This window comes from Aedes aegypti, chromosome 2 (genome assembly GCF_002204515.2).
Source record: "Aedes aegypti strain LVP_AGWG chromosome 2, AaegL5.0 Primary Assembly, whole genome shotgun sequence".
NCBI classification, from domain to species: domain Eukaryota; kingdom Metazoa; phylum Arthropoda; class Insecta; order Diptera; family Culicidae; genus Aedes; species Aedes aegypti.
In genome coordinates, this window is record NC_035108.1 from 328245339 (window position 1) to 328263176 (window position 17838).

A 17838-nucleotide genomic window follows, 5' to 3' on the forward strand; every position below is an offset into this window, starting at 1 on the left:
CGTTTCAGGTTCGTACTGCAATCAGGTAGGGGGGTGACCCATTTCGCATAAAGACGTTTCGCATAAGGACGATTCGCATACGTACGTTTGGCATAATGGACGTTTCGGACAAAGCAGTTTCATATAAGAACAGGTAGCATTTTGAAGAAAGCATATAATTCTGATTATGCGAAATGTCCATTATGCCAAACGTCCGTATGCGAAATGTCCTTATACGAAACGTCTTTATGCGAAATGTCCCACCCCCATCAGGTAGAATCGGCTATTGCACTTCCAATAGGCAGTTTTGTTCCCCTCATTCTGCCAATGAGTCGACAAAGATTAATCAGTATCATTTAACATTTAAATTGGTTCGCATTATTCCATAATGGACATTCACAGGATACAAATGAGCCTGTTTAACAGCAATTCGGAATAACTCCCCACAGGGCTGCTTCCTATGGACCCATTCCCTCCCTCTTCCCAACTTCACCAGAGCTCACACGCACTCAAATTAACCATTCAAAATGCGATTTTAATTAACAGTGCCACATCAATTAGCATACAGTGACTCCTGCACGCACGACCGATGATGACGACCACTACGACGATACGGCCGATTGCACTCCTGTTGCACGGAATGCAATTAGTTTACGTTGTGTGTAAATTGTTACAAATTGGGCGTAAGCGGACGCGGTAAGTCCCGAGGTGGGGGACATGGGTGGTGGTTAACAACGTGCCTCCAAAAGCATTATAATGAAACATTTTAATTTCATGCATGCATAATTATGTTTGTAAAGTGGCGTTGAAATGAAGCCATTCAACTAATGTAGATAATTTCAATTGGCCGGTATGGTTCGCGCCGTTGATCACATTGTTAAGTGGTAATTTGTTAATTTTTACTTCGAATTCAAACAATCGATTTCTATTCTTGATGACTTTGATGTTTTTTCAGCAATCTTCAATAGACTGTTTTCTACGTATTTAATTATTTTTCCCGTTGAATTGTCCACCCACAGACAAACAGGCGAAACACTGACGAAATTTCAATCGACCACACATTCAATGATCAATTCAAACTCGCTATGTTATAAACTTCACAACAAGAGGCGCGCGCATCGTTTTTCTTCAAGTTTGACGTTGCACATTAGCTCCTTCTGTACCTATGTCTTGTTGCACAAAACAGAATTTTGTGCAACATGATCACTAGATGATGATGGTGTGAAATGGGCGTTGAATTTTAATGGGATTTGGTCTAAGTGTAACGTCTGTGGTTTATATGTGTGAACCATCAATTAAATAATTGATTTTTTAATAAAACCACTTTTTGAAGCAGGTACTGCCAATAGGAAAATGGAGAAAATATGTGTTGGCCAAGAAGTGTAGCATTTCGAAAAAGGTTCATTCCTTTTACGACCATAAACGCAACTGCGTAAATAGAGTTTGTTTGTAAACTGAATCAGTTCGTGAAACGAGTCAATTTAGTTCGGAAGACTTTATTTTGCTGACTGCATGATTCTCCAACAGATTTATCACTGTGTTTGGATTTTGACCCGAACAAGCCGATCGAACCATATTCAGAGAGTGTAACAGTTCGTCAACCATAACAGTTCGTGGCACATCTCAATCGGAGAGCCATATGAATGTTGATATTCGCTCTCTCGTTCGGCGAGAGAGCGTTCAAGAGCAGTAACTCTCACAGACTACACTAAACGGTATCGAGCAATTCGGGTGATTTATGTTTTGCATCAAATTGTTAATTGCTTTCATATGTTCTGTGCATGCAAGCTTAAACAACTTAATTATAAGCTTTAGTTGTAAACATAGCAAAGAAAATGGAAAAAAAATCGCTACTGTTTCTTGATCAGAATGAGTGAGTGTCAGCGAATGTAACACATGGTGACACACAGTGATCGGTGCCAAATAGTGGGTGATGTGTGACTGTCTTTTTTCTTTCGTGGCAGTTTATCTTCCACGAACGATACATGTCAAGCGTGTTGTGTGATTGCAGGCGGATAAATTATCCAAAGTCTGGATTTACCCGAAATAATGATGAATCCAAAGAGTTTCAGTGGGTCTTCAAAGGATGCTCAAAGTGTGCCCAAAAGTTTTTATGGCAACCCAAAGGTTATCTCAAAGCTTTATGGACTGTTATCGAATGGTAACCAATAAAAATTAAAGTTTAATAAAGGGTTATCGACACGTTACCGTATGCTCTTGAAATGTTCAAAGAGGTTGTCAAAGACATTTTAAGAGATTCCAATGTACAGCTAGAATTTTCTAAGACTTTCCAAAAGGTTTCTATGGGACTTTTGGAGGTTTCGAGTGCCCAAGGTAAACAAGCTTATGTTCCTGTAAGAGATGTGTGGGGCACCCGCAGCCTTATTTATATGGTCAGGATTCCCTTGTGTTTCGTCAATAGAGTGGATACGAGTATCAGACACTGAAGAAGACTGCAAGTGGTAGTCGAAATACGCGTAACTGTCAAAGATAAGCATTTGGTTGTGGAATTAAAAGGTACACGGTACTCCATCTACTTTTAAGTTTCTCTGTTGAGATTCTGCTCTGAGGATTCGAATACATTAATAAGAGAAAGTTAGTTGTTTTTGTTGTTAGTCTGTTTGCCCCCTTTGTGTTGGATTGGGTGTAAGGACAAAATGTCGAAATACAAAACGTCGAAAGACAAAGCGTTGAGTGGCAAAACGTCAAATTTGAAACTTCGAAAGCGATAAAATGTTGAATCATTCATTCTTTCGAAAGAGAATAATTATTTCAAGTACTTTTTTCTCCCTTCCAATTCTCTTTTCTCGACGTTTTATCTCTTTGACCTTATATCCATTCCACGTTTTGTCCTTACGATGTTTTGTCACCCATATGTTGGATTGAGAGTAAGCACTAATGCCGCGCCATGATGTGGCAGTCGAACTACCTCAATACTCGTTATTCCGTATTTCGAAATCGAGTTAGAGAACCAAGTCAAAGTTAGTTTTTAAGGCTACCTCGATGGTCCTTTGGATAGCACTATCACTGGTTTTGTGTCCCATAACTTGATACATCCGTTACTCGATAGTCCCATGAATATATAGTTATGGAGAGTTGAGTGGACCTCTCGGATGAGCTGCAGAGAACCCTGAATCTAATCTTTATCGTGTGTTTTCTTTAAAAACTTGCAATTTACTTGTCATGAGTACCCTTGGTTCTAACCTGTAAAATTTTTATTTTTTGAATATAAAGCCGGAACAAATCTTAAAATATTCTTTTGTCACCTTCCCTCAAAATATGTCGAGGGGGGGATGACAATAAATAATAAAATGGAAATTCAGGTCAATTTATCATTTTTTTATACTCATATGCTGCTAAACCATATTTTTGGCCACATATAACCGTCAAATCAAAATGTTTTGAACAATAATCATGCTATTTTTTTTTCTTATTTTTAATAACACTAATCTATAACATTTTTCAAAGCAACAATCTCCAGATTTTTTCTCGTCTTTTTTCTTGAGTTTTGGTGAGAGAGAATATTAAACATTCAAGTTGTGTTGAAGCTTTTCACAATTTTAGGAATCCTGCAGAACCCCAGTAACCACGGTAACAGCATTATATGCGCATATAAGGTAATCGTTTGATGCATGTCAGTTTTATATACGCATATAATGCTATTATAATGCGAGAAAAGGCGAAATAGCGTGCAATTTTAGTGCCAAGATGTAACCGTGCTTCTCTGCACCACTAATGCTGATATAAGACCACGTGAGAAACGTCAGTTGTTTTCGCCAGGTTCTTAGGGCGCATATTTTGTGCTTTCGCGTACGCAGCCAGAGAGCTTTCGCGTATGCGGCCAAGCAACTGGTACATGAGGTAAATAAATGAATGAATGAAAACGGAAACCTCTAATGGTATGCAAAAAATGTAATAAAATGATACAGATTGTACTTCTCCGTATCAGACATATTTGTTTTGGTAGTTTTCATCCTTCTGAGGACTTGTAATTGCCACATTTTGATCCTCGTTTTGATGATGAAATTCCTCATTTTGCGTCTCGAACCTGCAACACCCGTATTGTTGAGTTGTTGTCCTGCTCCTTTGCTCCTACGGCCACATAAGATGAATAGTATTGGAAAGAAAAGTGACCAATTTAAACCATCACTTTTCCCCGTCATAAAACCTGCAATTGTAGTAGTGAGAAGATTTATGTTTGACTCCCTCTTACCACTATATGCAAACACAAAGCATGTGGTATATCTGTCAAAACACTGGATGGCATTTAAACATGCCCTGTATTCGAATATAAAGCCAATATAGTGCTTATTTAATGCCTGTAGGCATCAGGCTTAGAAGCATTAATGATGCTGTAATAGGGTTTCTATGCAGCGAAAGTGCTGTTATGAGGTCTGTAAGCATTTGTGGTGCTATTATAATGCATGTACGCATCTATGATGCTGATTAAGGGCTTATTATGCTTATGGTTACTTGGGAAATGTTGCATCCAATTGCAACTTTAAATTAAAAAAATGTAGATTATTTTAATTTGATTTAACATATAGGGAGCCGGATCCTATTCATGGCACTTTTGATTCATTTTGGCAGTGTTTTTTTTTGTTTGGTCACATTATGCGTCGTATTGAAGTGCTTTTTATTGCAAAGTATCAGACAATTCGGCCGAGGAAAACTTCCCATGCCAAAGTGAATTATGGAAGTGCCCAAGTAGCTCCGCACCCTATGTAACATTTTGGTTGTAAAAATATTCCATTAGATTTGAATAAAATTTAAGAAAATTGACTCTGTGAAGTATATTGTTTTTCTATGCCCTCTTGTGCCATGTTCTTCGCAAACCTTAGCAACAGTGAGATGAATATGCATAGGACGGTGGTATAATATGTTGTAAGAAGGGACAATGGAAATTCGCAGCAAAATTTCACGGGTGACGATGGTGGTGAAACAAAAATTTCTCGACTTTATCACTGTCCTTTTTCTTCTTATTCTTTCTGGCATTACGTCCCCACTGGGACAGAGCCTGCTTGTCAGCTTAGTGTTCTTATGAGCACTTCCACAGTTATTAACTGAGAGCTTACTATGCCAATGACCGTATGCGTATATCGTGTGGCAGGTACGATGATACTTTATGCCCTGGGAAGTCGAGAAAATTTCCAACCCGAAAAGATCCTCGACCGGTGGGATTCGAACCCACGACCCTCAGCTTGGTCTTGCTGAATAGCTGCGCGTTTACCGCTACGGCTATCACGGTCCTATACTTTTGATCAAATTTTGCACTAAAGTATATATTCTCAGTGAAAATACATTTCAAATGTGTAAACTCAGCGGTGTGTTAATAATTGTAATTTGTATTTTAAAGATCAAGATAATAAGTTTATTACCAGAGTGGCCATTTTAAAAGCCGCTTTAATGGCATTTTTTCTATGCACGGTTATATATTTATAGAGCGATTTCTCCCATAAATATGGTTTTATTCTTTAATGAAAAAAATAGAATCATAACGTTTACACAAACACAATGAGATACGCAGATTGTGAATGATGATCACGCTTCCAATATTCATACATCCAGAAGAAGGGGGATTTACCAGGAAAATAAGTATTCAAATAAATTTAAAGAGCCGTTCATTGAAAGTTTATATAAATACAAATTCATGGAAATCACTGACATATTCTATTTTCAAATGCTACATTGTAACAGTAAAAGTGGCATAAACTTTATTCTAAAAGAAAAATGTTCTATAAAAAATTTCAAACCTAGGTATATGATCATTAACGAACAGATTAAGAACTATTAGGGGTATTCACTTAAAGCTGCGTAACTAAGGTTCTGCGTCTTATTGTCAAAAGAAATATTTCAAATGAAATAATTCCTTTTTTGACAGTGATCGTTGACAAATGACGAATTTATAATCTAGTTACCCAACCAATAACGTTTCAAGAATTTGCTATCGTTTGGACTCAGTTCATAGTTTATAATATTTTGTTCATTTTCGTTCGTGGTACCCATACACAATTCTTTCATGAAGTGCACTCAAAATTAAAGCTCTAGGAAGTGCTGAAGGTCGTCTGGCGTAAGCTGCCCGAGAAGGATCGGAACCCTCAGCTGTTCAAGATGACCATCTTCGCACCGGACCAGATCGTGGCCAAGTGCCGTTTCTGGTGCTTCCAGCGGCGGCTGCGTAAGGTCAAGAAGACCACCGGTAAAATCGTTTCGACCAAGCGCATCCTGGAGAAGACTCCGTTGCACGATTCCCGCTCCGATACGCATAACATGTACCGTGATCTGACTGTTGGTGGTGCTATTATTCAGTGCTACAGCGACAATTCTTCACGTCACCGTACCCGTGCCTAATAAACCATCAATGTCGAATCAGTGAAAGCCCCCAAGACCCGTCATGTTCACTTCAAGCAGTTCCACGATTCGAAAATTAATTTCCTGCTGGTACAAGGAAACTATCACAAATGCCACCATATGCTGTTCTCGTTCCGCCAACCGAAACCAGTAAAGAAATCAAAGTCGCCGTTTATTGTGCTTTTAATTCCACTATTTTTTCAGGGAGTTAAAAAATATGAAGATCTGTAATATATCTCTTGAATAAATGGACTCTAAAAACATGTATAGTCATTTTTATTTCTAACCAATCAAAAGTTATAGCTTATATAGAACATGAATAATTCGTTTTATGTGGTTCGTAATCCGCGATGGGATACTCAATAATTCTGAATTACAGAAAATCTTTCCTAGTAGCAGCTATTCCGATAGCTTTGAACATATGGAGAAAATTCTCTATCAAATGGTCTGACTGCGTTCAATGCTTAAAATATTAACCATATAACCTGAGAAATAAATGTCATTTGATGCTATTCACCCCTATTCTTGTTTACGTTCGAATGCGCTTTCGATCGAAAACCAATTTGCATTCTCGTTTACGCCAGCAAAATCAAGTGGGCCGTGGATTCGAACGAATAGGATTCGATCGAAAGTTGGATCCACCGTAAACGAGAATAGGGGTGATTAACTTGAAGTTTTCGATGATAATACGGTATTATGGGACATTCCGTTAAGGCTAAGTAGCCCGTCATTCGTTTTGGCAACAATGATGAATTTTCAGCTTGCATTTCAAAGTGATAAAACTCAGTCTTGATAGTTTATATTGACTTGAAAAAGTATAACTGTACTCGCTAACATACATAAAGTATGCTGATACTTTTTCAGCTGTGTCAGTGCAAAACCAACTGATTTTCTTTGATTCGAAAACGTGAGATGAATTTGCAACAATCATCAACGACGCGTATAAATTTCAATGACGGCCTACTTCGCCTTAAGAATATTTTCAAGCAGCATCAGTACACCAGTATCGTTCCATTATCAGACCCACTCATGTCCGGTGTAGTTTCAAGAATCACTTCTTGGTTAGCTGTAATCCGAACGCTTCCACCCATGTCTCAAGGTCTCAATCCCATTTTGATCACAATTTAGATAATTTTCTCTTGAAGAAGTTATTCGCGGACTTTTGGGTACCGTAAAATCGGGTGTAATTGATCAGAAGGGTGAAATTGATCATCGTATCACACGATTTTATTTATTCGTAATGGAGCACAAATATCAATGTAAGTTGCAGTAAATGAACGTTGCTTGTCGTAACTATTGTCGAATTGTGTGTTGTGAAGTTTTTTGCGTTAAAGAATGTTTATTACTATGAAAATAACGTAAAATTTTAAAATCATGCACGGTGCAGTATTGACAAACACCTATGAACTTCTATTTATAAGCAAGGATTTGAACATGGTATAAACCTGAAAGTTTATGAGAATGCATGAGATATATCCCCAAACCAGATTTCATCACCAAAACTCGTACCAATTTGCTCATATGGTTGAAATAATTGAATTTCTGTTACATATCATTGAATTCCTTTGAAAATTGCATACATTTAGGCGTTTTCCGCGTAATTCTTGAAATTTAACTATTCGTTATTTATATAAATATTGCATTGTTAAGAATTTTACAAGCATATTCGGATTCAGGGAGTCCAAATTGATCATATAGAGTTGTTTTGAAAACTAACAATAATGGCATTGACAAGTGATCAATTTCACCCCGAAATGAGATCCTCTGATTTTTTATTTTAGAGGTATTTGTTAACACTAAAATGACATTTGTTAGAAAATTTCGGTACATAAGTCGATGAGGCTCACCTTCGTACTTGTTATCCTGCATTTAGTTGTTTGGATTTGTGAACATTATAGAAAAGAGACTAGAAGAACCGTGAAAAATGATCAATTTCACCCGAAATTACGGTAATCATTCATTTGAATGTTTATTTTTCTTTTGAAAATAGTTGTTACGACGACGAACGCATTCTTTGATCGATTTTTGTCAGTTGGAAATGTTCCATGTGCAGTTTACGCAATATTGTGAAAGATTTCAAATAACCAAATAATCGTGATTTACGCAGCGTTTTACGCCGTTAAGTGAATACCCTTAATCCAATAACACCTGTTATCGCATGTAATATCGTAATGACGAATTACATAACTAGATAAAAACACAAACAAAACGAAAACCAACACGGAAAAAAAGACATTTTTTTTATTTCCCCCCTCTGACGTTTTTAAAAATTTGAGTCTAGTACACAACACTGAAGACGGCCTTACAGTTGAGGTCGAAATACGCGTATTTATCAAAGGATACAAACTCTAGTGGAATTAATAGTATAGTACTGAATTTGATTTTTCATTTACCTACTTATAGGTATTCTACTAAACAGCTCCAAAATTTATTATCAAGAAGATTAATGTTAGTTTTCTGATGGTAGTATTGATGAGCATTAGCGAGTTAAATTGGGCTCAATATCGACTGACCAAGTCATTGTTTACCCATATCGATGTGCTCTTTTCTAATGTGTGGCCAGGATTGTTCTTGAAGGACCCTATAGGACCCGTAACAGAAAAATACCTAAACGAAGGCAAACCTATCCACGATGTGTTATGGGAGTAAAATCTATCATATAGTTACCGTAATTTCGGGTGAAATTGATCATTTTTCACGGTTCTTCTAGTCTCTTTTCTATAATGTTCACAAATCCAAACAACTAAATGCAGGATAACAAGTACGAAGGTGAGCCTCATCGACTTATGTACCGAAATTTTCAAATAAATGTCATTTTAGTGTTAACAAATACCTCTAAAATAAAAAATCAGAGGATCTCATTTCGGGGTGAAATTGATCACTTGTCAATGCCATTATTGTTAGTTTTCAAAACAACTCTATATGATCAATTTGAGCTCCCTGAATCCGAATATGCTTGTAAAATTCTTAACAATGCAATATTTATATAAATAACGAATAGTTAAATTTCAAGAATTACGCGGAAAACGCCTAAATGTATGCAATTTTCTAAGGAATTCAATGATATGTAACAGAAATTCAATTATTTCAACCATATGAGCAAATTGGTACGAGTTTTGGTGATGAAATCTGGTTTGGGGATATATCTCATGCATTCTCATAAACTTTCAGGTTTATACCATGTTCAAATCCTTGCTTATAAATAGAAGTTCATAGGTGTTTGTCAATACTGCACCGTGCATGATTTTAAAATTTTACGTTAATTTCATAGTAATAAACATTCTTTAACGCAAAAAACTTCACAACACACAATTCGACAATAGTTACGACAAGCAACGTTCATTTACTGCAACTTACATTGATATTTGTGCTCCATTACGAATAAATAAAATCGTGTGATACGATGATCAATTTCACCCTTCTGATCAATTACACCCGATTTTACGGTACTTTAGATAATGCTTTGTCCTAGATAATGAGGATGTTGAAATAAGCATCATATGCTAATAACAATTTATGGGACAAGTTATTTCCGACTCCTTGGGCACATTAGGTGGCTGGAGGAAACTCTATGTTTTTCTATCCTGATAAATGAGATTCCAAGCCCTGGACTGTTTGTCTTTGGACCAACAGTTTTACTTCTCGTCCAAAGGAAGCTGTCACAATTGCTTCAACATCATGAGTGATTTTCTCGATGACGAGATTTGATCTCAGTTCTTCGACGTGAGAGGCACGCGTTCAGCAGCAAGGCTAAAAAGTGCCTAGTGCAAAGTGAGGATGTACAACAATGTACACAATTTAGATGTCCCCATAGAATTCAAAACGTTACATTGCTTTCCAAATCGTTCCAGAGGGTTTTTTGGAGATTCCCAGGCGTTTCTCGAAGTTCCTAACAGTTTCATAAAAAATCGTAAGCAACATATCATCAGGGGCTTTCAATGTATCCCAGTCGGTTTTAAAATTCCAATAATCAGAAGAGGGAAGCAAATTCCCAAGGTATCCCAGGTGTTCATAGAGGTTCCCAGGGAGGTAAAAGATAGGAGCTCCCAAGGTTTTTGCGATGTTCTCAGAGGTTTTGGAGCAGAGAATTTAATGAATTATCTGAGGTCCTCAGAGATTTCTAGGAGCTCCAAATAAGTTATTAGAGGTTTCTAAATAGTTCGTAGGAGATTATGAGGAACCATTTACAGAGATAGGTCACCTTTTTTTGTGGCACGTTACGATGTAGGAATAGAATAGATAGGAATAAAAAAGAGCGAGTTAATACTCGATACTTATGATTCCATATCAAGTTATATTAAAATCAATACTTTTCAGTGCGATACCAAGTAAGTTTTGAATGAAACTAATTGATTTGAATAAGTACCTACGCATGCACATTTTTTTTTCATAACCACAGTCATTGACGAAAGCTTGTATCCAATTGCTGTTTTTCCATACAAAAAGCTCAAGTTCGAGGCTGTGTATCAGAGCTTTTAATAGTCAGATTCGGCTAAAATTGAAATGACGAATTACAAATAACTTGAAGTTTTGTTTGTAGTGAATTTATTTTATTGTAATCATTTTCCTATGAGTTTCAGATGATTGCTCAAAGTAAAGTAATTAAAGTGCTATTTAGTTTAATTCAAAAACGGTAAATTGTGGATGGTTGGTGTGTTCTGCAAACTTGCGTCACTTCTGAACTCTTTTGCGGAACAAACAAACCACCCAAATCATACCTGTTTGGAAATTTGAATTTATCTATTTGAGATTTTAGGGAGAAAACATCCTAGTATGACTAGCGGTTCTCAGGACGTCTGCAAAAAAAAACAATAGTTTATCTTAGTAAGAACAGGTCCGTCCCACTCGGGCTCAGATTGGGTACTACTTCTAGTACTGCATTTGATCCCTTGGTACTGCAAAAAGTACCCAAGTTTGACAGATCGCAGTATACTTTTCACGGCATTCTAGATTTTGCTCTGTTACCTTATGTGCCATAAAATTTTAGGCAATTGCAAGGGACATGGAGGTCTCTATTTGTCTCTGGTAAGAAGCAACCACTTCGATTTTTTCTAAATTCTGTTTTGTGTTTACATATAGGTTTATTAAAAATAGTACATGGACATTGAGTTTTAATGATTGCTCGGATAATTTTCGGACACCTTGAACTGGATTGCACCATATAGTACAGCTTTTTTGTTAGAATATAGCCCTGAACTTCACGAGAATGGAGATCAACATTTTATATGACTCCTACTGCGAATTATGTAAGAATTTTGCATGGGAATATGCCCCTGACAGTCCTTCCAAAATTTATCAGAATCATGTCATGGATACTGTGAGAATGCTGCCCCAGATTTTTCGAAAATCTTGTCAAATAAATTTGTCTGAATTGTGCCTTAGATTTCTTTGGTGATCCTATTCTGCAATGTACTAAATTGCAGTCCAGAATTATATATGAACTTTGCTAAGAACTCTGTCAGAATCCTACTTAGGATTTTGTGAATGCGCTGCCCAGAATTATGTCTCAGATCCTGTGAAGGATACTGCTAACAATTTTGTGAGAATCCTACCCGAGGTTTCCATGAAACTTATGTGAATGATTCTGTGAGAACCTTGCCCAAGATATTGTGACAAACCTTCATATTTTTCAGATAATCCTATTCATGAATTATGTTCAAACCCTCCCAGAATTGTGTGCAATTTATGCCCAGAATTTTGAGATAACCCAGCTTATGATTAAATTGCCATTTTCTTGACCAAATTGACATAGAAGTTGAAAACAATATGGTGAAGCAACCCAGTAAACACACCATCGTATATGATGTATGTATATGTATAAGAGTACAAAGGTGGAGGCGATATACGTACAACTTGGATGCAGCCTTATGGCGCATGTACGTATATCGCCTCCACTTTTTTACTCTTTTACGTTATCGTATACGAGTTTGTGTTCACTGGGAAGTTGCTCTTGTATATTTAATAAAATTGATATAATTCAGCAATATAAACTGGGTATTGACATTATCTTAAAACGGTCTATATATCTTAATTATTATTAAGTACAGCTCTAACGATTACACTGTGACCTCAATTTACGAACTAGATCGGGGGTACGTAAATTGAATCAGTGCGTAAAACGAGGGAACTCAGTTCGTAAAACGAGGTTTGGCGTTTTGGAGTCTACTTGTATGAAATTAGTATATATTTTTAAGAGAAATTATGCTCATTTAGCATCATTAACATAGTATTGATATATTGGGATCTTAATCAGGCTTGAATATGTCCACGTTAACCCTCTAATACCCAAATTTTTATTTTCTATCTAAATATCACTTTCAGTTATCTAAAATCGTTCTTAACACGTTTTGGGCAATGATTTATTTTTATTCGCAAATCTATGAATTTTGGTTGTTTATTTTTATAATTTTTATTTTTGAACATCCCTATCCTTTTTCATTTTTTCTTGAAGCTTTTTTTAGTTACTGATTTTTGGCAATAATAAAAATTCAAGTTTTTACGGTACTTTGAAAAATAAAAAAATTGAAATATTTTTCTTAAAATATTTTTATTTTCCGTGTAAAATTGGTTATTTGAGGCTGATATTTTGAACAACTCATATCGCATACTAAGTAAATTGTCAGAAAATTATTCTGATAGAAATTTAATTGCCATCACTTTACGAGGCTCATTTATAATCTCAATGTGACTGTTTTGCGATTATTATTACCAATGTGACAAAACAACTTGGTATTTTTTTCGCATTTTCTTGAACAATCTCACAGATTTCAGTAAGTTGATCGAAAGTTTTTATCATTTGATGACTCTTCATGGTATTAACTCCAATTTGTCAAAAATGTCGAATGTGATTGTTTTGCAGTTATGGGCAGAACAGGTGTTCTAGTTCGTCCAAAAACTTCCTGGAATATATATCTGCAGTGTACTGGCTAAATACGAACCTTTGATTTTTTTTTGTTATGGCCTCTTCTATTCATAGCAGAAAAATGAGTACTGTTACAATCTGTACCGATATCCTAGATCCTCTAAGGACTTCATTTGAGTCATCGGAAAATTTTATTTGTTTGTACGGATGTTTTTGGTCCTCCAACGACTCCATAGAATATAGGCTTTGGGATCTACGACCGTAATAACTTATCACTTATTACGTTAGTTATTAGGTTAGTTTTCAAACACTCCAAAGGCCCCTAACCATTCCTGTGAGTAAACGGTGTATTGCATTAATTTGTGTGGATGTCCTAGGCCATCCAAGATCTATTTCGAGTATATGCCTTAGGATCTACAGGCGTAACCAATTATCAATGGATGCTTTTTTGATATGGCACAGGCCCTCATCAATTCATTTCAGTAAAATGAGTATTGTTATAATTTGTGGCGATGTCCTAGGTCCTCCAAGGACTTCATTGAATATAGGCTTTGGGATCTACACCCGTAATAAGTGATTAGAGGTTAATTTTCAAATACTCCAAAGGTCCCAAACATGCCTGTGAGTAAACGGTGTATTGTAATAATATGTGAGGATGACCTAAGTCCTCCAAGGACACCATAGAATATAGGCCTTAAGATCTACGACCGTAATAAATTATCAGAGGTTAGTTTTCATGCTTTTTTGATATGGTACAGGTCCTCATCTATTTATAGCAGTAGAATGAGTATTGTTATAATTTGTACCGAACCGATATGCTAGGTCCTCCTTCATCGAATATCTGCCTTTGAATCTACAAACGTGGTCTATCGATAGTTTTATAATATGGCACAGTATCCATTCATTCAAGTCATCGGAATATTTTATTGGTTTGAACGGATGTTTTTGCTTCTCCAAAGGTTATAGGTCTTGTGATCTTCGACCGTAACGCGTGATTATAAGTTAGTTTTCGAAACTCCAAAGGCCTCTTACCATTCCTGTGAGTAAACGGTGTATTGTAATAATTTGTGCGGATGTTCTTGATTCTCTAAGATCTCTATCGAATATACGCATTAAGATCTACAAGCGTAACCAATCATCAATAAATAATTCTTCAATATTTCAAAGGCTTCTTACTTAACATATTAGCAAACGAAGTATTGTATTGAGTTGTGTCGATGTTTTTGGACTTCCAAGGACTCCACGAAATATAGGCTTGACTATCTACAAATGCATGTAGTTGTATATTGAATATACTTATATATAGCATAAAATCTTAACTCTTCATATAAACAATTGGATCAATGAACAAACCTGTACTAATGTTCTTGAGTTTACTTCGTAAGAAAGTGACGTCAAATAAATTTGCGTTAAAACAGATTTCGGTAATTGAGGTTTTAGTGAATTGGATTTAAACATGACATCGAACATCGATTTTCGTCATCCCCTCAACCTGCCCGTTCCGAAAATACCCATATTGCTTGAGTTTTCAACGATTTTCCCAACCAGAGGTTGGAGCGTCGGACATCACTTTTCGTCATCTCCACTTCGTGCCCGTTCCGAAAATACCCAAATTGCATGGGTTTCATCGATTTTACCCATCCGGAGGTCAATCCATTACATAATTTCCAACATAATTGTCTAAACTCAATTTACGCACTGCGTAAAAAAGTGACTTAAATTGAGGTTGCGTAAAAAAAGACTTCGTAAATTGAGGTTTTAGTGTACTCAAATTCGGAAAAATGAGTGCTTAGAATATGGCTACTAAGCATTCACTTAATTTCAAAATCTGATTATTGGTGGACAATAACTGATTCAGGATTGATTCCACTACTGGATGAGTCCGCTGCTTAAAATAGTGCCGATTTCGTAACGAGCTATCTCTTTTTTTTTCTATCTTTATTAACGAGATTTTTAGCCCTGGGCTAGTTCATCTCGACGAGCTATCACTATTCCATACGGAATATGTTCTGCTCAAATGCTATTTTGGTAATTCCAAGAAATTTCACTTAACCAAACAACACAGTTCATACCTTGAAGGTCAAGAAATGGATTCGTCGTCAAAATTGCTTGGGCTGTAATCAGTTGTTAAGTAGAATAGTATTCGTGACGCCTGTGAAAATCAAATTAGGCTTTCTTTTTATGGCACGGAAAAATGTTCAGTCTGATTTTTTAAACAATGAAAAGTAACGGCTGTCAAACTTACTTTGGTTGGCAGCAGCATATTTTACAAGAGCTTTTTACTTGGGTTCCGGATACCAGCCTTTTGTAGCAGTTATTACATTGTAGGCGTTTAACCATATAATTTCAATTCGAAGCACCCAAAACCTTTAGAAAGCTAGAACTGTAGCTTTAAAATTAAACAAAAGTGTATCGGTTTATTCAAAGTTTTATGTGTTTTTGAGTAGAAAGTGCTGTGATAGTGTGTCTTTGTGTTCGGATATTGATTGGGAAGCTTCCCAAACTGATCATTTCGAAGTATTTGTAGTGTACTCACTCGTTTGCAGTTATCTATCGACGTTATAATTCTTATCGCTGTATCATAATCGAGATATCATTTGCGTTATCAAATATCATATCATATAGTATGGCAGTAACTTGAACTAACTAGTAACAAAATAAATGTATTCGATTATAAAAATAGTAACGCACTAACTATTCGAACGCTAGTCTAATGAACGTAACCAAACGCTTGACGATAACAAACTCCCAAACGTAACCAATCGAATGAATTCGAACGAAAGACGGTATCATTCTTGAATGGAATCAACTTTTTTGAGGAATAAATATGGAACAAACTAACTACTGTTTTTAAGGTATGATATAATTTAGAAGGTTTTTTTTTTATTATGGTTTCCGTTTAGGATTTACTTTAGCTTGGAATACGTGCCAATTTTGATGCAGTTTAAAAATGGTTTGGCCCTTTCGAAAGGGCTCTCTATTAGAGATGGGATGAAGATACTTAACTTACGATCGATTACTGTTATAAGTTTTGATTTCAATGAAAATTAGTAGCAAATATATGTAGGTAATAATTATACGGGGAAGAAACGGAACGAACATCAACTACCATATTTACCCGTTTCGAGGTGACATCCCTAAACGCCGAGTTCAAATAATCCTGCTCTGCTTTGCACTCACTTCGATTCCTATTTTATTTGCTAAGGCAAATGTGACTTAACATCTACTTCTTTATTCACGGCTTTCTTTTCTTCTTCAGATATTCGGAAGAGGAATAACGAATCTTCGGAGCGATTTCGCTCTCAATTACTATTTGGACTTGCGTAGCAGTTAACTAACAAATTTCGAATGGCTTCAACCAATTTGAATTAGGATTCTTCTTGTAGGCGGTTTGTTTGTTAAGTATTCTCGAGATTTGATCGCATTTGGAACAGGATCCACAAACGATGTAGTATCCCCTCCGGTGGCTTTGGATCTAGGATGGGTAGGAATGTTACGATGGAATGTTTATGCTAGTTCGATCACAAAGCCTCCGTCAGTGGGACATACTGCGCCGTTTGAGGATCGGTCAAAAGTTCCACGCTTTTTGCTTCATAGGCAAATGTCTCTTTTTTTTCGTTTTTTTTTGTTAAAAACACCGAAAATGCACACTTCAATTGAGTAAGATCAACAACAACGTGTCGGCGAGGTAACGGTTCGACGTGACTTGTGTGTAGTTCTGTTTCGGAGATTGGTGGGCATGTTGGTCGAATGTCGGAGTCTGGCTGCCGTCTTAGTTGCTACTTGTGAGTGACGGGACTTGATTGATCGATGTATTGAAATTGACCTGAAGGTTGGCAATGTCGTTGATTTCTAGTCCTACGGAGATACGGTGAAGGGTGGGTCGATACCAAAGCTAACTACTCGGGGAATTCGTTTACGATGGATAAGGTTCCGTCGGATCGATGGTAAAGGTCCTAAAGGTAGATACGTAGATGTTGCACGGCAGCCAGTTTTCGATGTGATTGATCATGGAACGAAGGTTGTAATCCAATCGGAATGCGTGTTTTTACTGTACGTATGTAATGTGCGTTGCGATGGGGTTTGACACGTCGATTGATCACAGCCATTTCAACGTTGAATGTCATAATATGAGAGACTTCGAAGTGTTGGTCTACGGAGGAAATCCATGATGCTAGGAAACTGCTTTGTGAGTAGTTTGCAGGGTGAGGTAAAAATATTGATGACTTTGAGCCACTATTTTTACATTGAATTCAAATGTCAGAAGCGTAATTAGTTATCGCTTGGAGGTGGTTGAATAAGTTTTGTACATAAGACCTAAAGTTAAAGTTAATTAAGAACATTGTTGAGTATAGAACTTCGGATCAAGTAGCGTAACCAGTTATCATTTTATAAGTAAATGAATAAAATTAATACTCATGAAGGCTCATACAATTATGATCGTTGTACCCTCCGTATTTTACTAATCATATTGAGTTTAAAATATAATAAATTCGGGAATTCTTTACAAAATGTTTAGACTCTCGGATATTCGAGTATTTGTGGAATACGATGAGGAAACGGAACGTATGAGGTACACAGATATTCTTATCGAGTAACGACATAAGCTGTTTTTCGTTTTTTTTTCCAATCCATAATCTAATAAG

General features: G+C 36.4%; 2 protein-coding genes across 5 annotated transcripts in view; one reads left to right on the top strand and one right to left on the bottom strand.

The window, feature by feature from the left end:
• LOC5564192 overlaps window positions 1-17838 on the bottom strand; it is an 857608-nt gene that overhangs the window by 125576 nt on the left and 714194 nt on the right. The gene's annotated exons all lie outside the window — the stretch shown is intronic.
• LOC5570628 (60S ribosomal protein L18a) lies at window positions 5775-6834 on the top strand. Its single transcript, XM_001659179.3, has one exon. It carries the CDS (start codon window positions 6091-6093, stop codon window positions 6328-6330), a length of 240 nt encoding a protein of 79 aa, XP_001659229.2. The 5' UTR covers window positions 5775-6090; the 3' UTR covers window positions 6331-6834.